Below are 24104 nucleotides of genomic sequence, written 5' to 3'. Positions count from 1 at the left end.
CACCTAGGCTGGAGTGCAGTGGCATGACCTTGACTCACTGCAGCCTCAACCTCTTAAGCTCAAGTGAACCTCCCACTTCAGCCTCCTGAGTAGCTGGGACTATAGGCACACACCACCACACCTAGATAATTTTTTGTATTTTTTTTGTAGAGACAGTGTTTCACCACACGGCCAAGCTGTTCTCAAATTCCTAGCTCAAGCGATCCACCCACATTGGCCTTCCAGAGTTCTAGGATTACAGACATGAGCCACCGTGCCTGGCCACAATTCTTTGTTGAATCAGAAACCATAACTGGCAGAAAGACAACCTTGTTGGTTCTTGTTCCTAGAAAAACAGTATAGAAATGGCAAGTCCTGAGAGTGATCTTATTTAGAGAAAAGGTCTTTGTAGATATAATTAAAATTCAAATCTCAAGATAAGAACATTCTGGATATCTGGATATTAGGGCCCTAATCCAATAACAAACGTCCTCATAAGAGACAAAAGAGGGGAAGACATAGACATGGAGGAGAAGGCCTTGTGAAAACAGAGCCAATGATTGGAATAAGGCAGACACAAGCCAGGGAATGCCTGGAGCCACTAGAAACTGGAAGAGGCAAGCAAGTCTTTTCCCCTGCAGACTTCCAAGGAAGGGTGCCTTTGCCTATGCCTTGATTTTGGACTTCTGACTTCCAGAAAATTATGAGAGAATAAATTTCCATTGTTATAAGTCACTCTGTTGTTGGTAGTTTTTTATGGCAGCACTAGGGAACTGATACATCTGTTTATTTTTTCTGCTATACAAGCTATCTCATCTCCTATCACATTTTTAGTACATAGTACCATGAATCGGCTACTTTTGTGAGTCTCTTATTTCTATTTCTTTTTTTTAAAAAAAATTTTTAATTTGTATGAGTATGTAGTAGGTATATATATTTATGGGGCACATGAGATATTTTGATACATATAATGTATAATAGTCACATCAGGATAAGTGGTATCTGTCACCTCAAGCATTCATTATTTCTTTGTGTTATGAACATTCCAATTTTACTACTTCAGTTATTTTAAAATGTACAACAAATTATTGCTGACTGTAGTTACTTTGTTGTGCTGTCAAATGCTAGATCTTACTCATTCTGTAATTCTTCTTATTTCTTAGTATCACCAACTGCCACCTCAAATTCATCTCTTTATGTTTTTAGAATAGTTCTGAATGTGAAGAAACAATAAGTGATGTAACTAGGTAGACTTAATTATGATAAAACAGTGACAATGCTAAATTCTGGATGTATATTATCTCATTTATTCCTGGCAGTAGTCCAGTGAAACAAGTATTGTTAGTACCCTTATTTTATAGGCAAGAATACTGATGCCAAATAAGTGGCAGAACCAGAATTTAAACCCAGGTCTGTATGACTTTCAATTCACCTTATCATGGTTATTTCCCTACTGCTTTACTGATAGGGTATCTCTGGTTATGAGTGCCTTATAATACTAACAGGCAGCTGTGAGATCTTGTCTCATTTCTCTTCCTCTCCCCAACGATATTTGTTCCCTAATTCAGAGCCCTGCAGAGTAATTAACATAGCAAATTGCCTAACCTAGGGAGTATAGCCTTTCATTCCTCGAATACATTTTTAAAAATTCCTATTATGCACCACACACTGTTCTGGCCTGTTTAAAAAAGCATTTAAAAATAGCCAACAGTACAGACAAAAGCCCCTGCCTTCAGGGAACTTACATTCTGGTGGGACTAGACTGGCAAAGCAAACACCTTTACAGTACACCTCATGGTGACAAATGCAATGGAGAAAAAAATGAGGTAAGGTAAAGGATGTAGAGAGTGCTATGGGTGGAGAAGGAAGCAAAGGAATGTTATTTTTATATGAGATCTTCAGAAATAGCCTCACTGATTAAGGAACATTTGGTGAAGATCTGAAAGAAAATGTCCCAGAACTGACATTTGAGTTCATTGAATTTTCAGTTTAATAGGCCTGTGAAGCGCTCAGTATGGTTAATAAATATAGACCCACTTGAAGGCACATCTTCAGGAAATTTCAGAATATCTGCAATCGGAGAGACCCTTCTGAAAAGTTTTCAGGGATTTAAAGCAGAAACAAAAAATACTCTATAAAGGATTTGATTAAGAGCAGCATCTGATTTCTTGATAGTGATATTAGAGCCTGAGACCTTGGAGCAGTACCCTTAAAATTCCAAGTGAACATGATGTCTAAACTGAGATTATATTCCAAGCTAATATATCTGTCAAGTGTACTCTTACTGAAGGACAAGACTGAAGTCCCAGCTACTCAGGAGGATTGCTTAAGCCCGCACCACTGTGTTCCAGCATAGGTGACAGAGAGAGACCCTGTCTCTTAAAAAGGGGACAAGAGAAAGACAAGTTATCCCCAGAATCTTGGTGAAAGGAAGTCTCTAGATGGTGCTGTGTAGCTGACTGAGTGAGCATCCATCTAAACTGGGGTAAAAGGATGCAAGGCTGTGGTATATATTAGTATTATAGATTAATATTTACATTCTGTAAATTTTGGTTGATTATATTATTGACTAAATTGCTTTAATCAGAGTCATTAATGAGGGTAGGGTAAGGATAAATATTATTGAATGCTCAAGTTAAGGCACTAGTTTGTTACAGTTCCACTGTGTTACAGCAGTGTTATCAGATGACTGACTAGTAAGCCCTGCACAAATCTTTTCTCAAAGTTGTTTGATTGGATACATTCAGATTAGGCTAATGCTAGACCATAATATGAGTAACATAAGTAGTGAATTATTTTGTCTTAATGTTTCTGCTTGCAATATATATCTAAGGTTCTGAAAGCTACTGTCCTGCATACCTGAGAAATTATTTCACAAATGTATTCTATTTACATCTCTCCTTGGGTGATTTATGATGTCTACATTTTTTTTTTTTACCGAGGAATCTGTTACAGCATAGAGTATGTAGCACCTTATTTCTAATACATATTATTTGTGGATGGAACAAGACTGAACCGTACTCCTGGTAAAAGAGAGTTCTTTTTGACAAAGTTGTAGACTTTTTCATATAGTTGAAGTTGCAGTGGGCTGTACTCTGGGCCATGAAATAACAGATTAAAAGTGTTCCCTTGTAAAAGAATTAACCATTTCTGTAAATGGAAAGAAAAGAAAAAGATATCAGAGAATCTGATCAATAATAGCTTATGGGTCCTAGTGAATGGAGAAATCTGTGAAGAGGTAAGGAGGGAAAGAATACCATGTCAAATAAGGGGTGAAAAAAATTTCTCTCATTTTCCTTTTATTCACCTTTCATCTTCATTTATAGAATTTCTATACAATGAATATGTTTGGCATTTAATAACAGCGCCCCTCTCCCAGAATACTGTTTTTATTTTATTTTACTTAGCAAATATTTATATAGTGGTTTGTGCCAAGTACTATTCTAAGCACCTTGCAAATATTTATTCACATAACCCTATAAGGTGGGTACTGTTATTATGCCTCTTTGTTTGCCAGCACTTAATGAAACTGAAACAGTGCTTGTCCAAGACACCATAAGTAGTAAATGACATAGCTGGTATTTGAACCTAGGAATTTGGCCCTAAAGTCAATCCTCTGAACCACTGTGCTCTTCTGCTAATGTAGCACCTTAGAAGTGGTGAGCAAAAGAGGCAGAGTTCTGATTGATGGACTGATTGATTGATTTGAGACAGGGTTTTGCTCTGTCACCTAGGCCAGAATACAGTGCTGCAAACTGCAGCGTAAACCTCCTATGCTCAAGTAGTTCACCTGCCTCAGCCTCCTGAGTAGCTGGCAGCACAGGTGCACACCACCACACCTGGCTAAGAGGAAGAGTTCTGTACTCCCATGTCCTATGACATTGTCAGTGGTTGAATTCCCTATTCCCTTATAAAAATAAATTTATTCATCATGTTGTCTCTTTCACTTATTTAGTGGAGGAAAAAATGTGTAGTCATCCATTTAAAAATATTAAAAGAGACTATATGGGGTTTTTTGTTGCTATCAGTAGTCATAGGACAAACTGTGATGAGTGAAATCCTGTTTACTAGACATGTATGTAACTTCATGCATCATTTAAAGAATTTCTATACAAAGAACATTTTTGGCATTTAATAGCAATCAATAAATATTGAGCTCAATTAAATGTCAAATAAGAGTGTACAATATTCTTTCAGCATTTTTCAATTGATTATATTGTTAACTTCATGTTTATATGTATAGATATGACATAAAATTTAAAACATGTATCATAAAAATTTTAGTAAATTTTAAATGTTTTGTGGATGGTGATTTAATTATGCAATACATGATGATATAGGATAATTCATAGCCCATTAATAATTGAATGAATGAGTGAATGAATAAATAAATTTTTTAAATTCAAGCCTAGATTTTCTCTACAGGAAAACCTACATTCTTGACCGGGCGTGGTGGCTTATGCCTGTAATCCCAGCCTTTTGGGAGGCCAAGGTAGATGGATCAACTGAGATCAGGAGTTCAAGACCAGCCTGGTCAACAAGGTGAAACCCGTTTCTACTAAAAACACACAAAAAATTAGCCGGGCGTGGTGGCAGGCACCTGTAATCCCAGCTACTCAGGAGCCGGAGGCAGGAGAATCGCTTGAACCCAGGAGGTGGAGGTTGCAGTGAGGCGAGATTGTGCCTCTGAACTCCAGCCTGGGCAATAAGAGCAAGACTCTGTCTCAAAAAAAAAACCAAAAAACTGTATTCTCAAAATCAGCGTTGTGGCCTGTCACATTACCAATCAGATGGAAACCACTTTATTTCCTTATATGAGGGAGAAAAAGGTATCTCCAATTCTTAAACAAAGATATCCCTGTCTAATTGCTCACTGTGGCCTTGAGAAATGTCATAGTGGTTGTGTGAATTTGCCTTTGGTCACTAATGAATGTTTCCTTATCAGATTTATTAATCTCTTTTTATTCTCTCAGTTTTTTTCATCCATAAAATATCATTCAAATATTAGACTTTACTGAGATGAAGCTATTTTTCACCTGTTTTTGTTTTTTGTCAATATGACATTTTAACTCATTTATGCCTAGTGTTACATTATTGGAATGGTAAGTTTGTGGGAGTTATTTATATCCTGTTGATCAAGGTCATCACCAAAGTCTGATTTTTCGCAAAAGAAATTGCAACTTCCAGCATAAATAGGTTAAGATCAGCATGTCAGATACATTATTTAGTTTTAAATGAGTTCAAAAACCCAAGTTTACTTTACTGTGGGGCACATTTACCTGTTGATGGTAACTACTGTTGAAAATAGGTTACAAAATAGTATATAATCATAATTCTTGACTATATTCAAAACCAGATTGTTTATCTTTTTTGAGAATTACTTTTCTACTCACTGAAACAAACTTCTCCAAGAGGATTTTTGAGTTTTTCATTAGAAGTAAATTTTTGTCTGTAGTTTCAGCAGTGATACATTTAGATAACATATTTTACTTTCAAGAGACAATGTGTTAACCCTTGTGGTAGACAGAAAAACTTAGCTTGTTTTTAAAACAATGGTAAATCTGTCTTTGAATGTAGTATTTGTGCTGCTGAACTACATAATGTTTTCTTTGTGGGATCATCGTTTTGGAATTGATCATGAATTGATTAAAGACCTTGCATAATTCCATGCCTTTTATAACATTGCTTTTGCCTTTTCTGGGTATAATATCTAATTCATTTCTTATGGTATTGAATTTTTTTAATAATAGTAATAATTTTTTACTGCATGTGCAGTAATTTAAAGGGAAGTTTTAACCTCTTGAAAGTTATTTTTCTTATTTAATGACATTTTCAAAAACTAAAAATGATTATTTATGGGTTTATTTTTCATGTCCACAATGTTTTACACTTGTTAAAAGATAACTCATTTATTGTAACTTTTTTTTCTTTGAGACGGAGTTTTGCTCTTGTCACCCAGGCCAGAGTGCAATGACGCTATCTCAGCTCACTGCAACCTACGCCTCCTGGCTTCAAGCCATTCTCCTGCCTCAGCCTCCCAAGTAGTAGCTCAGATTACAAGCATGCACTGCCACTCCCAGATAATTTTTGTAGTTTTGGTGGAGTCGGAGTTTGACAATGTTGGCCAGGCTGGTTTAAACTACTGACCTCAAGTGATCTGACCGCCCCTGCCTCCCAAAGTGCTGGAATTACAGGCGTGAGCCACTGTGCCTGGCTGCAACTTTTAAAAGATAAAGAAATACATGTCAGCACATAGGAACTTTAAAAAATAATCCTTCTAAAAAATATAGGCAGGCCAGGCATGGTGGCTCATGCCTGTAATCCCAGCACTTTGGGAGGTCGAGGTGGGCGGATCACAAGGTCAAGAGATCGAGACCACCGTGAACAACATGGTGAAACCTCATCTTTACTAATAATACAAAAATTAGCGGGGCATGGTGGAGCACGCCTATAGTCCCAGCTACTTGGGATGCTGAGGCAGGAGAATTGCTTGAACCTGTGAGGCAGAGGTTGCAGTAATCCAAGATCACGCCCCTGCACTCCAGCCTGGCAACAGAGCAGGACTCTGTCTCAAAAAAAAAAAAACAAAAACGACAATATATTTTAAAATATAATATTTGAAATAAAAATGTAACATAACCAGCATCATAAAATAGAACAAGATTGTCCTTTTGGAGCCTAGAAAATAATTAAGAGTCTTATTTTTGTCACTGTCACTATCCTAATGGTTCAGAAGCAGTAAGTAGAAGTACCACAGGTTATTATTAATTTATTTATTTTGCTTAAGAACTTAAATTTTCCTTTGGGGCATTTATTTTCTTTTTAAAAAATAATAAGACCATAAGTTTCAAAGGTTTGGCTAAAGGATAATATTTTGCAGAAAATCAATATGGCATATCTACAAACCAAGCACTATATATATTTGTAATACTGGTTTTTCTACTTTATTTCTTTATATAAAAGATAGGGTCTGATTAAATTCACTGGCCTATTTAATATTAAATATGTTTAAAAATGGAGGAGGAAAATAGCCACTGAACTGAGGAAAAGGGGCCCCTCGTTTTCTCTTGAATTTGATTTATTCCAAACAACACAAAACTTGGGGGTAGACTACTGATACTGAGAATATGTTTCTTCTCCTTTCCTTACTCAATCTGTTCCCGTTTCCCTTTAAACACACACACACACACACACACACACACACACACACACACACGCACACTGATCTCCCTCTCCTAGGACACAGATGTTTGGAAACTGCTCACACATCACACAGAGTGATCATTTTCAAGTCGGGAACTGCCTCTCAGATTCTGAGTGATATAGCTCTCTCCAGTTGCTGAAACAAATGAAAAAGCACATAAGTGGAATGTTCTTTTGAAAATTTAGTGTATTGTTCCAAGATATATATACATTGTTGCATCTAGATTAATACACACTGAAGAAACGAGCAATAGCTTCTGATAAACCTAATTTGGAACAGTATGCAAGCTCCTTTATAAAATTAATTATATTATTGAAAATTTGGAAAGTATAGAAAGCTATGAAGAGGAAAAAAAATCCCCAAAATGCCAAATAAAGATACATTTGGAGTAGTTTACTGTACCATAGTGGTTAAGGGAAAGCAATCCAGGAGCCAGCTAACGCATGAATTCTGGCTCTACCACTTTGTGACTTTGGGCAAGTTATTCACTTAACCTGTGTCTCCATTTTCTCATCTGTAAAATAGGCAAAATAATATAATTTGCTTCTTAGGTTGTATATTTTAGAACTCTGTTTCCATAGGAAATTTCTGTTAGAATTTTTCTTTTTCTTCTTTTCTTTTTTTAAATGCTTGTTGACAACCCTTTCGAGCTCTACTGGATTTTGGTGTGCTTCTGTTAGTTGTAAGGAAATAATGGAAATTGAATGATGTCAACTGCCTGCAGTAGTATTTTGAATTACATAGTACATATATATATATATACATGTCTTTGTATCAGTGGTATGCCAAAGAGTGATTGTGCCATAAGATCTATGGTTTTCCTAAATAGATTTTATAAAAACAGTAGCCCACAGTTGTCAAATGTTCTTTAAAACTAAGGCAAAAACAAATGCCTAATGACCGTCATTTCTACTGAAACTGAGGGTTATCTGCATTATATGAGAAAAATGGGCTTCTGTGTTAGTTGTGACAGCACATTAGCTTAATAGGAAATCCATAAGCCTAATAGATAAGTATGTGTGTGTGTTTATGTATATATATAATTATGTATGTGAATATATATAAAAATATATGTATGTGTATATAAATAAATATTAAATATATATTTAAAACCACTGAAGAAAATGAGTTTGTTTAAATTCCATTTTTAAGTGAGGAATTCTAATATCACAGGCATGTCCTTGGCTCTATGAGCACATTAAGAGGTAGTATCCAGTAATATCTAACACTATCCCAAAATACTTTTAGTTGCTTTTCATTGTTTATTAATTAATTTTTATAGAAATAGAAGTGTTGCTTTTGTTCTTGTAGTATAATCTTTTTCATATGATGAAGTAAAAGTAGGAAAGGATTTCCTTGTATTTTCCCATTTGGATTTTGCTTATTTTTCTTTGACCTGTGGTCTTATTCACATGAAAGCCTGAGTTTCTCAACTCAATATCAGGAGACTGATATTTGATTTTTGCCTACTCCTTATAATACTTCCTCCTAGCCAATTGCCATTCCAGAAAAAAAAAAAAAATGCAGTCTACTAAGTCATCTTAGTGAGAAGAGCAAAGTAAAACTCTAATGCTTAACCGGAAGTTTTAAAAATATTTTGTGGCCATCATAATTGTTACTTGTTTGACATGGCCCTTTCTAAACACTTGTAAGTACTTTGCTGACTATCTGAATTAATGCTTCTTTATCAGAGAGCAGAAGTGTGTATGTTATGTGTGTCTGTGTATTGTGCTGGCATCCCGTCTTTATAAAAATGAAATTAAATACAATTTTAATGGCATTTCTGAATAAGTGGGTGACTTTGGTGTTTGTCATTCAAATTATAAACAATGGTTTCCTTTTTAAATATGAATTCTAAAAAGAATGCAGTGGGAAGACCCACATATCAGAATGCCAGTCTTGTTTATGGGAAAACCTGAAAAGACACTGTTTATGATTAGAAGAAGCTGAGTTTATGATCATCTGGTGTTCAAAAGAGGAAACACACTAACAGCTTGGTGTAACCTGAGTTAGTTTGCTTTGAGATGTGTTTTCTGCTTGGAAGAGGAGAGTATGGGTATTAACAGGGTGGCTTGTTCATTAATTTATTTGATAAGGAATAAAATTGATATGCAAGTTTTTTGTTTTTTGTGTGTATTTAAGATGGAGTTTTGCTCTTGTCCCACTGGAAAGCAATAGTGCGATCTTGGCTCACTGCAGCCTCCTTCTCCCAGGTTCAAGCAATTCTCCTGCCTCAGCCTCCCAAGTAGCTGAGATTACAGGTGCCTCCCCACCACGCATGGCTAATTTTTGTATTTTTAGTAGAGACAGAGTTTCACCGTGTTGGCCAAGCTGGTTTTAATCTCCTCACCTCAGGTGATCCACCTGCCCCGGCCTCCCAAAGTGCTGGGATTACAGGCGTGAGCCACCGCACCCGGATGTAATTTTTAATTATATACCACTACCTTATTTTTGTGCCCATTGATTTTAAAAAAGATCATGCATTTATGGTTTCAGGATTTCTTAAAGACCAGCATATTGAATTGTATACCCGTACCAAAGTCAGAATCCCATAATATTACTTTTTTATGAGATGTTGGGGCGGGGAAACATTATCTGCATTTTTCAAAATTCAGAAAGTATACTATTTGGTTGATTTGTAACTAGGAAAGAAAAATCTCACAGCCTTTTAGAAACACAATATTTGTTGATATTGAATTTTGAAACTATCATAGATGTAGCTTTACTTATCCCTGTTTTCAGACCATTTATTTATTCAACAGATACTTAGTAAGCACTTAGTATGTGGCAGACAGTATACTTACTGTTGCAGATACAGCAGCGAACAAGGCAGGTATAGTCTCTGCCACCACTCAGATTCTGAGTGACACAGCTCTCTCCAGTTGCTGAAACAAATGAAAAAAGCACATAAGTAGAATGTCCTTTTGAAAATTCAGTATACTTTTCCAATAATATATACAGGGTAAGGGTAGGGTGGCAGCAGGGACTTTGTCTTATTTCCCACTTATCCCCAGAGTTTAGGAAAATGCCTGACATTAGTCAGTACTTAGCAAATGGTGGATGGATGGATGGATGGATGGATGCATGGATGGATGGATGGATATATTTCACTCATCAAACCTTTTTAAAGTATTTAGACTTAGGAGGACTTTAGCATAACTTAAGGACAGGAGCCATAGGATATCTATTTTCTGACGCCAGAGCCTAGCACTGTGTATGTTATGTGCTGAAATAAGAACATTAAGGAATTCATCTCCATCTTGTGCAGTTTCAAGTAACTTACTGAAGCCAATAGAATTAAAAGCCAAGGAAAGATAGTCCTTTCATCATTTACCCAGTTAGGACCTGCTTCTACAGGTGGGATCGTGGTCAGTAGAAGTTGCTTCTCAGAGTAATTTCTACTTAACCTTCAATGTCTATGAACCTAATGCCATGTGCTGTGGTGCCATGGCCAAGGAAACGCAGCTTTTGGGATAGAGACTGAAATGACTGATAAAATTTTAATCTTCTCCTGCAGCATGAGTGAGTTCTCCAAGAAGCTGGAGAAGCACGAGTAAATGCTGCATTATTTAGCCATGAGCTCAAGCTAGAAAGTGGCTGAAATTCATGTCTGTGCAGTGAATTGGCTTATTGGCTAGGAATAGTCTCTTAGGGTTTGATGGAGTTTTGAACTGATGGATTAGATCACACAATTTGACCACTCAACTCAGCACCAAGCCTGTTCATTTTGGATAAGTGAGGCCACTTTAGCCATTTTATTTCTACAAATAATCACTATGTTATAATTATTTGGTTTTACATTTCTCCCCTGTATAAAGAGTTGGGTAGCATTGTCTTGACTAATCCATATTATGTGGTCCTTACCCAGCACTAAACTTAATAAATGTTTGTATTATGTTGAAATACACAAAAATGCTGTGTTTTTAAGTGAAAAAATAGTCAAATACCAGCATTGAACAAACGAATAATAAGAAAAATTCAAGCAGTGAATGAGTTGTTGGACTAGATGATTTTAAAGATCACTTCCGGTACTGGGATTCCATAACCTTATAATTCAAACATAAATAACATCATCAATAATTCCAGTACTTAGTTACCAACTTATTTAAACCATGATCCTCATATTATACACAAACATAGCACCCTGTTCTTGTCCTTCTTGGAACTTATCACAATGATTTAGCTATTTTTTATACTAGATGATTATGTGTTCCTCATCTTAATGTGTATAGTATGTATCTAATATGTAAGATATATAATATATATGTAAATATAAATGGGTAGATAGATGATAGATACAGTGTATGTGTTTCAATCAGCTATTTGTTAAAAGGTAGATGATAGATTAATACTGTGTTGTTTTCATTTCTCTTTTGTTCCACTGCTTTAAAATGGCAGGTGGAGTCCACTATGAATTTTTTCATTGATCAGTTCTGACCTGCTAACCTCAGCAACTGAGCACCTGCATAATGTGTTAGGTCATCATATTAATAATGAAGATTACATAGTTGATCTGCCTTTTTATGGGGATAATATATAAATAAAACCTTAGAAATATGACTGATTTTAAAACAAACTAAAGGGATGACTGAGAACAGTAATGCCATCTATAATTTCATTACATCTAGTAGAAAATTAGTTTTGCAAAGCCACTCAATATATAAAATTGTTTTGATTATTCTTTATTTTCAAAATGAAGTTCTCAAATTTAATCTCAATACAAAATCTCTTGATTACAGCAAAGCAGGTTTTTATCTGTCAGTAAGTTAAAAAAAAAAATGAGGAGGAAAAGCAAGCATCAACATCCTGGGGTCTAATAACTTCCTAACTTCATGGGATTTGCCTAATAGTAGATGGACTTTTCATTTAAAAACTTTGCCCTTGGTAGTCAACACTACCCTCAACACAGCTACAGACTATATAACATAGAGTCTGCATAATACAAGGCATTTCTGTATGAGTAAAGTATTAAATACTTTTTAAAATAATTTTTAAGAAATGAAGTTCTGGCTTAAGACCTGAATAAAGGGTTTTAGGGAAATAAAAACTTTGTTATTTTTCTAAATTTTAGGCTTTTCCATTATGGTAAGTTAAATTGATCTGTTTAATAAAGTAGTTTAAGATAGTAATGTATATGTGCTAACAGACCTCCATCTCTGCCTCAGCTGTAAGATTTACCCAGTTTTTATACTCTGAAGAGTTTATATTTAAATTCAACATAATAACTTTCAAAATAAGAATCTCTGAACTTAATTTTATTTTAGACTGCTTATGACAAAATCACTTCTTAAAGTGCACAGATGCACACATCTGCCCTCTTATCCTTTGTGATAGAAAAAATGAATTACTTAGCTTGGTAAATCACATTGCTTCTCCTGAAGTAGACTGCCTGCACCCAGTGCTGTGAAAGAAAGCTGAGTGAGTGAGTAAGGAAGGGTGGCTATTGTTTAGTACTCTATAGCAAAAGAACGGGATTGGGGGTGGGGTGGCGTTGGGGCCAGGATTGAGTTTAACTGGCATTGGCTCTTGCTTTTCTGCATTCCAAACTGTCTGAGGCACGGGGTGAGAGCAAAAAGGGAAAGAGCAGGAAAGCGAGCACAGGCGAGTACAGTATACAAAGTGTTTTGAGTTTCTGACTGGCTGGCTGGAAAGATCATGTTAGCACTCCCAGAAACTTCACAGGATGCAGACCCCAGGTAAGAATTCCTAGACTCTGAGACTGAAATGAAAAGTCATGTATTTAAGGGAAATGTGTTTTTTTAAAAATTACACAACTACAATGACTATTTACCTTTGTGATTATTGGCTTTTAAAAAAAAAATAGGTTGGTTTTTATTACTGTGAGTTCACAGAAATACTTTGTGGAAGCTATCTGTTAGCATTCCAGTAGAAAATCCAGCACAAGAATAACCATCTGAGAAACTCAGATTAATTAAAAGAATAATGACCATAGCAAAATTATTAACACTGCAGCATTTACTTTTTCTGTCAATAATATGAAATGGATCCTTATTCTGGATCTTTCCTGAAATTCTTTATGAAATATAAAGATACCTGGGAACAGGTAAAGCTCATTTCTCTCTGAGTGAGACAGAGTATATTGACCATCAACAAGATGTTAACAGCCTTGCTTGAATCTCAGTAACACATAATCAATCTGTGTCATTCAAAAGTTCAACAGGTTTGATCCATAGACAACAGTAAGAGCATTCAAATGAGAACTTTGCTTGTTATTTTTGCCCAAGGTAGGCTTTTAATATCCTCTGCCAAGATGACAAGTAAGAAAATTTATTGACTTATTGAAAGTTAAATCTGAAAGAGACTTGGAGATGATCTAGTGTAGTCTCTCCATTTTCAATGAAAATGTTGTGGTCTAAGGTACTTGCCCAAGGTCAGAATTAGGAACAGAATTGAAATGAAAACCTACATCTCCTTATTCTCTGTTTTACATGTTTTTCATAGAACCAATTATATTTAGGGTTATATCTTATCTATACTACATCTGCTAGCCCCAACTACAATGAATTATTGCCTAAATAGACCATGTCCATCATAAACCTAGATTGAAATCATATGGGGAGGAGATATTGAGGAATGGATGTCATCAAATCACTGTTGATACATGCTCTTGACCAAAACCAAAAATATCCTCTAACAAAATATTTAGCTCACTAGAATAATGAGTAACAAAATATTTATAATCAAGAGGAAAAAATGGCTTTCAGTCAAGGAAAATGATTATAGTTTCTATGCTGCTTTTATGTAAAGAATTACGTGGCTGTGGCATATTCTGAATTACAAAACTCAAATTGATTTTAACTTTGAAAAGACTTTAGAACTTATCAGTTTTCTGCATAAATATGTTAGTAAACTTTTTCTGTATGTAAATATCTATTTTTGTAACGTATCTATTTTACTGAAAGCAAATTATATTTGCTGCCTTTCTTACATTTACTCAAATAAAAATATGAGGTAACTTTTTAAAAATTATCTAGCTATTTTGACCAATTGCTTTCTTATCCAAGGTCCAGTTCTGTTTCTCTCAGCTTTGTTATAAGGATCCTCTGTCACTTCGCCTCATGAATTATGTGTTAGAGGATATTTAAGTGAAGGATCTTGAGAGCTACAACAGACAGTGAACATCTGTCTTCATACATTTTCATTTAGTTCCTAAAAAGTTGCTGCCCTTTCCATTTTTCTGGAGACCATTGTGGGGATGAGAGGCCACACTATTCTAGTGAGTTAAATAGTAAAGATAGCCACTGTCAACAGAATCTGTTATGGCTCTTTACAGCTCCTGGGAACAAGTTAGCTTGATTTGGCTATAAGCACAGTAAAGGGATGTTGTCCTTTTGTATTAAAGCCTGACCTGCTCATTCCAGTTTTTGGCTGGGTCTGTGTAAGTGCAACACTGATTTACAAGTCTGTGTGGGATGGGGAGTAAGTTGTAAGGAATAGTTTCATTACTCCTCTCAGCTATATCGGAAACCAAATTACAAAGTGAATTCTCCACCCACTGGGAAAGAAGAGACTGTTTGTCTTACTGGAGAATCATTATTGAAGCACACTGTTTTTAAGAGGACTGATGGCTGTGAGAATGAGGGCATAATGCTCTGTCCAACTTAACAGTATTACACGAAGTGTAGATTCTTCTCTCAGCTTTTATCCTGCTTTGAATATATGAAAGGACTGCCATGATATATCTGTGTATATTATGTTGTGTATGTATATTATATGATAGAAAGAATGAAAGAGTAAAATGGGCCTTTGGCCTGATTATGTTTCCTGATGCCAGAAATAATCAGAAGTCATTAATCTATTGCTGGTATTTTGCTAAATTAAAATAAACTATTTTATTAACCAAGCTAATCATTATAAAACTCACTACCATGCACTACAAAGAGAAAAATACTAAAAAGAAACACACTTTTTTCTTCTGAAATCAAATGTCAGATTATGCAGGTTCATTCTTTCCGTGTTAGAAAAAGACAATAAAAAGGTGCCCACTTTGTGGCTAAAGACAAATTTTATTTTTAAACAAGTTTTTACTGATGTATAATACATGTGTATAGTTATGGGGTTCATGTGATAATTTAATATGCTTATACAATTTGTAAAGATCTAATCAGTATACTTGGGATACCCATCACCTTAAATAAAGACAAGTTTTAACTGGGAATAGAGTGGGTAGAGTGAAATGAGTGACATGAAAAAGAAACTCTCATATGTATGTGAAATAATTTTCTTTTGACCAGTGTATTCTTAAAGGCAGACCTATTTTCACTATTCATGATTTCCTCCTTGATACTGTTTAAAAATTTTTTCCCATGAACAATCTATGTAAACATTGTTTGTGTATTAAATTTTCAAAGAAGGTAAAGAGCTCCGCTATATAGCGACAACATTTTCTGAAAAAGATTTGGCTATAGTTGATCAAAACTTTTGACTCATTCAAAGGAGCTGCTCTCTTTGTTGTTGCGATTTCTTTCTATCTTTTGGGCATAATTCTGTGTTATGTATCCCAGTTAAATCCCAAGAATGAAATATCTTCAAACAAAAATGAAGGCAATAGATAGGGGCCAGGGATAGGGACTTGAAGCTGGACCTGTAAATTGTTCTGTCAAATTAATTATTTACTCATGAAAGTTACCCAGTTATCTACCCAAGACTCTGAGAATCCTTTTATGTAGACAACATGCTTGTGTTTCCCCTTCTGCTCCAGTCTTGACCTTCAGCAGTCTCTAAAGAGGAAGTGTTCGTTACACTTTTGTTCTCTTCTGTTCTTTCACGCTCCCTAGTGGTTGTTCATTGTTGTTCTTGTTTTCACTTCCCTGTATATCAGTTTTAGTGAGAAGCAGGTGACTATTGTATTGTGAAATAGGGTTCACTGGATTCTTACATTTGAGTTGCATAAGCTTTCTTAAAATATGTGATTCTTCTGTGCAGAAACAGAAGCAAAAATTTTTGTCCTGTTGTTCCTAGTGGACAATGATTCGAGAAAATGAGTCATGACTCAGTGATATGAATCCTCTTTTAGCTGTGGTTATTTTTAAGTGCTGATGGGAATTCCATCTATCAAAATTCCACATTTAATTCTGGGTATGATCTCAGCTTGTGTTTGGGAGCCTTAAGCGTTGCCACTCAGAATACTTTCTTTGTACATACTTGACAAGTAAGAGAGACTTACTGAGTCAGTGATTAAAATTCAGATGAAGGCCTTTGTCCTCTCTGGTACTCTTCTTGCCCCTACTCAAACTGTGTCATTAAGCTGAATTGTAAGTACTATTAACTCAGGCACATGAAGAGGGAACCAATGAGGAGATCCTGTTAACAATATGATCCTGTTAATAATATGACTCTATAGAACTCCACATTTTTGTCATTCTCAAGTTTGCAGTATTTTTTGAGTAAATGAGTTGCTAAAAAGCACCTTGAAAAATTAGTTTAGGTTTGTGCAGCCCTGCTCTTTGAAGAAGAAAATATATCTGGTTCTGCTCGCTCTTTCTAATGTCAAATCTTGGAAAGTAAGCAACTTGAGCTGCTGGAATAAAGCAGGTGTCATTCAGGATTAAGTGTTGCCTAGGATAGCCAGCCTGTTGGACAGGTTGCTGACTGATGTCCAGAATCCAATTCCAGAGATTACGGAGTACGTTGAAAAATGTTATAACAGCACTGTTGTGTAACTATTCACAAATACTACTTTTAGTTTATATGAAGATTATTAAAACTGGGTATTCCTTCCATTTTTAAGTTTCTGGGTTTGTAACTTTTTAATAAAATACTTCAAATGGGTTGTGTGTGCCTCTTGAGTCAGATAGGAGAAGGTAAGATGTCTGGTTCCCTACTTCAATCACTCTTCCTTCCAGGAATACCTGAAATACGAAGTTTCTGGTAAATACGTGAAATGAAATAAAAAAGAGAAGTGATTTGTCAAAATGAGTGCAAGAAGAACCACAAAAAATCTAGCTTGTGTGAGTACATAGAATTGAGTTTGTTCAGTCAAAGGACAAGGGAAGATGTGATAAGTCTATTAACAGGGAAGGATCATCATCTCCTGTGTACCAATAGCTCATTTCTAAAAGTTTGTTGAGAATGGTTATAGAATATTTCTTATCAGCATTTTCTCAAAGTATGGGAAACTAGTCACTCAAACAAAGAGGAAATAGATTATTTAAAAGCTTTCAGCATGTGGTAGAGGAAGTGCATCACACCGTATTTGGCCTGCCTTTTTTTTTTTTTTGAATCTCTATTGTACAACTGAAATTTAAGGAGATTTTTTATTAATTAAAGTATATTATCTTTCATATAATTTGCTACTTCAGCCAGGTCAGGTGGCTCACACCTGTAATCTCAACACTTTGGGAGGCTGAGTCAGGAGGATTGCTTGAGGCTGGCCCTGACAACATAGTGAGACCTCCTCTCTATAGAAAATTTAAAAATCAGCCAGGCATTGTGGCATGCACCTGTAGTTCCAGCTACTCAGAAGGCTGAGGTGAGAGAATTGCTTGAGCTGAGGAATCAAGGCTGCAGAGAGCTATGGTCATATTACTGCACTCCAGCCTAGGTGACAGAGCAAAACCTTGTATCTTTAACAAAAAGAAAAGAAATTGTTATATACATCCTGGTATTTTCCTTGAAGCATTTTTCCTCCACCTGAAGTCCAGTGAAATGTCAGTGTAGTTTCCTGAAACAATAAATATGCTATTTTATGAATACCATCATTTACTTGCTTGGGTATAATTGCTAAAATTTTGAAATATGCTTTTAGTATGTTTAGTTTTATTTATTTCCCTCCCCTATAAAAACTGCACTTGGGAAATGATTGATGATCAACTTTTAAAGTTAAGTTTTTAAAGTAGCTTTTTAAAATTAATTAAAGCCCTTACGATTCTCTTCTCATCTCTGAGAAATGGTGTAGACCATTTTTATTAAACAAAAATGTAGTATAAAGAAGAAACCCTGGGAGTTACTGTTATCATTACAAGGAATGAAAACTAGTCTCTCTTGGAAACATTTTTAAGCTTATACAATATCAAAATATACTAGGCAGAGGACATTTATTGTAATACAAAAGGTAGAAGTCTAGTGAAGGTATAGCTGTTTGTCCTCAGTGCCTCAGTAAATCTGTTTAGGTCAACACTTGATGACACTGCTTTATTTGGTTTCATTTTTTTTTTTAATGGAAGGGTATTTAAAACCAGAAGCCAGGCTTTCAGCTGGTCTTTATTTATTTACTATTCTTTTAATTTTTATTATTTTTTTGAAACAGAGTCTCCCTCTGTCATCCAGGCTGGAATACAGTGGCTTGATCTCTGCTCACTACAACCTTTGCCTCCCGGTTCAAGCAATTCTCCTGCCTCAGCCTCCTGAGTAGCTGGGATTACAGATGACTGCCACCATGCCTGGTTCATTTTTGTATTTTTTTTTTTTTTTTTTTGTAGGGATGGGGTTTCACCACATTGGGCAGGCTAGTCTCGAACTCCTGACCTTGTAATCCTCCTGCATCGGCCTCCCAAAGTGCTGGGATTATAGGCAAAAACCACCTTACCCAGCCTCGGCTGGTCTTTTTTAAAAGGAATATCCAATCAATTATTTACCTGTTTTTCTCAGAATCTATCTTTGCAGAACTGAAAAATGTTTTTGACAATGAAATTTTAATTTTCAAGAAATAGCTTGAAGGGTGTGACTATTGCTATAAAGTGCTGTGATTTATGACAGATTCCCAGTGGGTTTCTCCCAGTGTCAGAATTATAAACCTATTTTCATTTTACTTTGCTCCTGAATTAAATATTTAAAGGTAGACTTTTTGTTTCTCTTTCCCCCATCAAACCTGTGTTATGGGAGAACAAAAAGTATTTTAAGGCTTTTCAGATTTAGTTCAGATGTTGCTTATGTTACATTTTCTCTGATAGTCTGAAAAAAGAAATTTTTTAATTTTAACATTTGATCATAATATATTTAACAGACTCCTACTCATCAGTGAGAAAAAAGCAAGACTGGAATGCTCATTTTATAAAAGAGGCAATCCAGATGACCATTTAGTATATGAGAAGGTACGCAGCTATTGTTAGTCATCAGGGAAATGCAAATTTAAACCAAAATAGGATCACACAATCATCAAAATGTCTAAAATGAGAAAAAAAGAAAATACCAAATGTTGATAAGTATCTGGAACAAAAATAATTTTCATACCATATTGACCTGTACAATTACTTTGAAGAACTAGTAGGCAGTATCTCCTAAAGCTGAACAATACTCAGTGACCCAGCAGTTACTCTATTTATGTACCCAACAGAAATGTATACCTAGGTTCATCAGAAGACCTGTACAAAAATGCTTATAACAGCACTATATTTAACAGCTAAAAATTGGAAACTTCCCAAATGTTCATCAGCAGTAGAATGTATAAGTTGTGGTTTGCTTATAAAATGGAATTCTATACAGCAATGAAAAAGAACAAACCACTGCTTCGTGTGATAGAATGCATGAACCTCACAAATGTATGTTGAGCATGAAGAATCTCAAAAGAATACTTACAAGTGATTCCATTTATATAGAGTTCAGACTGATATAGAATGATGAAAATCATGTTAGTGATTATCCTTATGGGGGTAATGACTGCAAAGGATATATAAGAGAGGCCTCTGGCTGCTGGTAATGTTCTGTGGTGGTGTCTTTTTTTGATTCAGATGCTGGGTACTATGATGAATTCCATTTGTGAAAACTTACTGACCTGTGTATATGTTATTTGTACACTCTCTTTTTACTTTCTTTTTCTTTTTCTCTTGAGGCAGTGTCTTGCTCTGTCATCCAGGTTGGAGTACAGTGGCCCACCTGATCGTAGCTCACTGTAACCTCAAACTCCTTGACTCAAAGAATCCTCCTGCCTCTCAGCCTTCTGAGTAGCTGGGACTATAGGTACACACAACTATGCCTGGCTAATGTTTAAAATTATTTTTTATAGAGATGGGGTCTTGCTATCTTGCCCAAACTGGTCTTAAATTCCTAGCCTCAAGCAATCCTCCCATCTTGGCCTCCCAAAGAGCTAGTATTACAGGTATGAACTACCATACACAACACATACATTTTTCTGCATGTATGTTATGCTTCAGTAAAAAGTTGAAGAAAAATATTCCTACTATAAGCTCTCTGTTTTGCAAAGAAACAAAACAAAGACAAAAAACTCTAGGCAACTTCCATATTGATGGAAGTGATGTTCTGTAAAAGTCCTTTTGTTTACACCATCCTTTTTGTGCGAACAGGATACCAGGTTCATTTTCATATTATAGGTTTTCCAGTTTGGCTAGGCACAGTGGCTGACACCTGTAATCCCAGCACTTTAGGAGGCCGAGGCGGGTGGATCACAAGGTTAGGAGATTGAGACCATCCTGGCCAACGTGGTGAAGCCCCGTCTCTACTTAAAAAAATAAAAAATAAAAATTAGCTGGGTGTGGTGGTGCGCCCCTTGCCTCAGCCTCCTGTAGTCCCAGCTACACAGGAGGCTGAGGCAAGGGAATCACTTGAACCCGGGAGACAGCGGTTGCAGTGAGCTGAGATTGCATCACTGCACTCCAGTCTGGCAACAGAGTGAGACTCCATCTCACAAAAAAAAGAAGGAAAAAGAGAAAGTTCTCCAGTCTGTGTGTGCCATCAAGGACTTTACATTTGGGGTCACTGAATAGGTTAGATGAGGAAAGCATTTGGGAAACCAGGCTTGTATATGTATCCTCAAAATAAAATTTTATTATGTAAATAATAGAATTAGAAGACTTTCTAAAGCTCTGAGCTTACTGTATAAAAACACTAATCTTCTAGTCATACCTTAATTGAAAATATTTTATAGTAGTAATATATATAAAAAGATATATACATGTACTCAACACATTAACTTTTATGTATAGTTACTAAAGAGTTGATACAAATTTAGTAACAATTTTCTGTATTTTTGGTTTTAATATAATTTTGCTTTAAAAATATGTATCTGGACTTATAAAGGAGGTGTGATTCCTTGTTATATTGGAAGAAAAATAACAGCTTTTTTCATCACTGTGAAATGTGAAAATATCCAATGCAACAAATGTAAGATGCCTAATAAATGTTAATATCCTTCTTTGTCTTTACAAAACTACAAACATGACATACTCTTTACCTTCTCAGATTAAGCTCTGCCACCCATGCTGTTCTTCCTGTTCTGAACCATTAAAACACGTGTGTTTAGTTTTATTTCTGGATTCTTATACAGCAATCTTCTTCACTAGTTCTTTCATATCACCTGTTTTACTCAAACTTGATGTTTTAATGTTACCATATTATTTATTTGTTGCTATGTAAAAAATTACCACCAAGTTAGCAAGTTAAAACAACATTCATTTTCCATCTCCATGTGCTCGCCCCCGCCGCTAAGACAAGGTCTCACGTTGTTATCCAGGCTGGAGTGCAGTGGCATGATCATAGCTCATTGCAGCCTCAGCCTCCTGGGCTCCAGCAATCCTCCCATCTCAGCCACCTGAGCAGCTGGGACTACAATTGTGTGTCACCACACCTGGCTAACATTTTTGTATATATTTATATTTTTTGTAAAGACAGGGTTTCACTATTGTTGCTCATCTTGGTCTCAAACTCCTGAATTCAGGCAATCCACCCACCTTGGCCTCCCAAAGTGCTGGGATTTCAGGTGTGAGCCACTGCTCCCAGCCTATGTCAGTTTCTATACATCAGAAGTCTAGGCAGACTGTAGTTGGTTTTCTGCTTTGGGTATTACAAGGCCAAAACAGACATATCAGCCAGACCGCCTTCTCATCTGGAGCTCAGAGTCCTCTTTCAGACGTTCAGGTTAGCAGAATTCAGTTCTTTGCAGTGGTAGGACTGAGATCCTGTTTTTTGGTTTGCTCTTGGCAAGGAGTCACTCCCAGCTTCCAGAGGCCACTATTATGTCCCATTCCCATGGCCCTCTGACTACATGGCAGCTTAATTCTTCAAAGCCAATGAGAGAATCTTACTCTGGTTGGCTTTATTAGTTCACTCTCATATTGCTAAAAAGAAATACCCGAGACTGGGTATTATAAAGAAAAGATATTTAATTGGCTCATGGTTCTGCAGGCTATACAGAGAGCATGACAGCATCTGCTTCTGGGGAAGCCTCAGGAAGCTTTTACTCATGGCAGAAGGCAAAATGAGATCAGGCTTCTTACATGTAGGCAGGAGCAAGACTTGGGGGAGGAAGGTGCTACACACTTTTAAACAACCGGATCTCATGAGAACTCACTATCCTGATGACAGGACCAAGGGGGCATGGTGTTAAACCATGAGAAACTGCCCCTCATGATCCAGTCACCTACAACCAGGCTCCATCTCCCACATCGAAGATTTCTTTTTTTTTTTTTTTGAGATGGAGTCTCTTTTTTTTTTTTGAGATGAGGCTGGAGTGCAACCGCATGATCTTGGCTCACTGCAACCTTCACCTCTTGGGTTTAAGCAATTCTCCTGCCTCAGCCTCCCGAGTAGCTGGGACTACAGGTGCATGCCACCACGCCTGGCTAATTTTTTGTATTTTTAGTAGCGATGGGGTTCCACCGTGTTACCCAGGATGGTGTCGATCTCCTGACCTCATGATCTGCCTGTCTTGGCCTCCCAAAGTGCTGGGATTACAGGCATGAGCCACCGCATCCTCCTGGGGATTATAATTCAACGTGAGGCTTGGGCAGGGATAACTCAAAAGTCCAAAGCCCACAGTCTCATCTTAGACAAGTCTAGTCCCTTTTGCCTATGAGCCTGTAAAATCAAACACAAGTTAGTTACTTCCAAGATACAGTGAAAGTATAGGCATTGGATAAATTGTCCCATTCCAAAAGGGAGAAATTGGCCAAAAGAAAGGGCTGCAGTCTGAAACCCTACAAGTCTGAAACCCAGCAGGGCAGCCATTAACCCTTTTCCCATTTAGAAAACAAAAAGTGCAGATCGCTGCCAGCGCTCCTTGATTTTTACATAACATGCTCTTGAGGCTGAAGCAAATCTGACTGATTTTCAATGTGAAAACAAAATATAAAAACTGTTCTTGGAGTTATTTCTAAGTAGAACTAACATCAGAATCATCTGAATCATCAGAATTGTCTATTTCAGAAAAATTGGATTCATCAAATGAATCTTTGGCCAACAACTATTCCAGAGTGATGTTAACATCACACATAGAAATGCTGCATTTTCTAGGATTTGACATTTTTAGCAATCGAGAATTACTGTATTTTCTAAGTGGAAATACCACTACTAAAAACAGAGTATTATAAATAGAATGATGTCTTTTGTTTTCAAAGTTGATATACTAGAGCGATTCAAAATTAATAAAAATGAGGTGTTTCATAGCAAAGTTATCTTGGGGTAAATGCTGAAACTGTACGCTCTGCCAGCAAGTTTTCTCAGGGCAAACAGGAGAAGAATTAAATCTTAAAGCTTCAAAATAGTCTCCTTTGATTCCATTTCCTACATCTTGGACACACTGATGTGAGAGGTGGGCTCCCAAGGCCTTGGGCAGTCTGCTCCTGTGGCCTTGCAGGGGTCAGCCCCTGCACTGTTCTCATGGGCTGTCGTTGAGTCCTTGTGTTTTTTCCAGGTGCAGGGTGCAAGCTCTTGGTGGCTCCACCATTCCAGAGTCTGGAGGATAGTGGCTGTCTTCTCATAGCCCTACTGGGCAGTGCCCTAGTGGGAATTTTGTGTGGGGGCTGCACCCCCACATTTGTCCTCTGCACTGCCCTAGGAGAGGTTCTCCATCAGGGCTCTGCCCCTGCATTAGGCTTCTTTCTGCCTGGATATCCAGGCTTTTCCATACGTTCTCTGAAATCTAGGTGGAGGCTCCCAACCTCAGCTCTTACACTCTGTGTACCCACAGGCTTAACACCACATTGTTAAGGCTCTCGGCTTGTACTCT

The 24104-nt window shown here is 36.5% G+C and overlaps 1 protein-coding gene across 8 annotated transcripts in view; it reads left to right on the top strand.

The window, feature by feature from the left end:
• RASAL2 (RAS protein activator like 2) overlaps positions 1 to 24104 on the top strand; it is a 385295-nt gene that overhangs the window by 230228 nt on the left and 130963 nt on the right. For 4 of the 8 annotated variants that reach the window (XM_078356228.1, XM_078356227.1, XM_017966070.4 and 1 more), the window contains exon 1: positions 12722 to 12879. The exons of the other annotated variants lie outside the window; for them this stretch is intronic. In XM_078356228.1, the coding sequence (XP_078212354.1) occupies positions 12867 to 12879 (13 nt within the window). In that variant the 5' untranslated portion in view covers positions 12722 to 12866. Of the gene's footprint in view, positions 1 to 12721; positions 12880 to 24104 lie in introns of those variants that run through there. 8 annotated transcript variants of the gene reach the window in all.

This window comes from Callithrix jacchus, chromosome 18 (genome assembly GCF_049354715.1).
Source record: "Callithrix jacchus isolate 240 chromosome 18, calJac240_pri, whole genome shotgun sequence".
NCBI lineage: Eukaryota > Metazoa > Chordata > Mammalia > Primates > Cebidae > Callithrix > Callithrix jacchus.
This window is presented reverse-complemented; position numbering and strand designations above follow the sequence as displayed.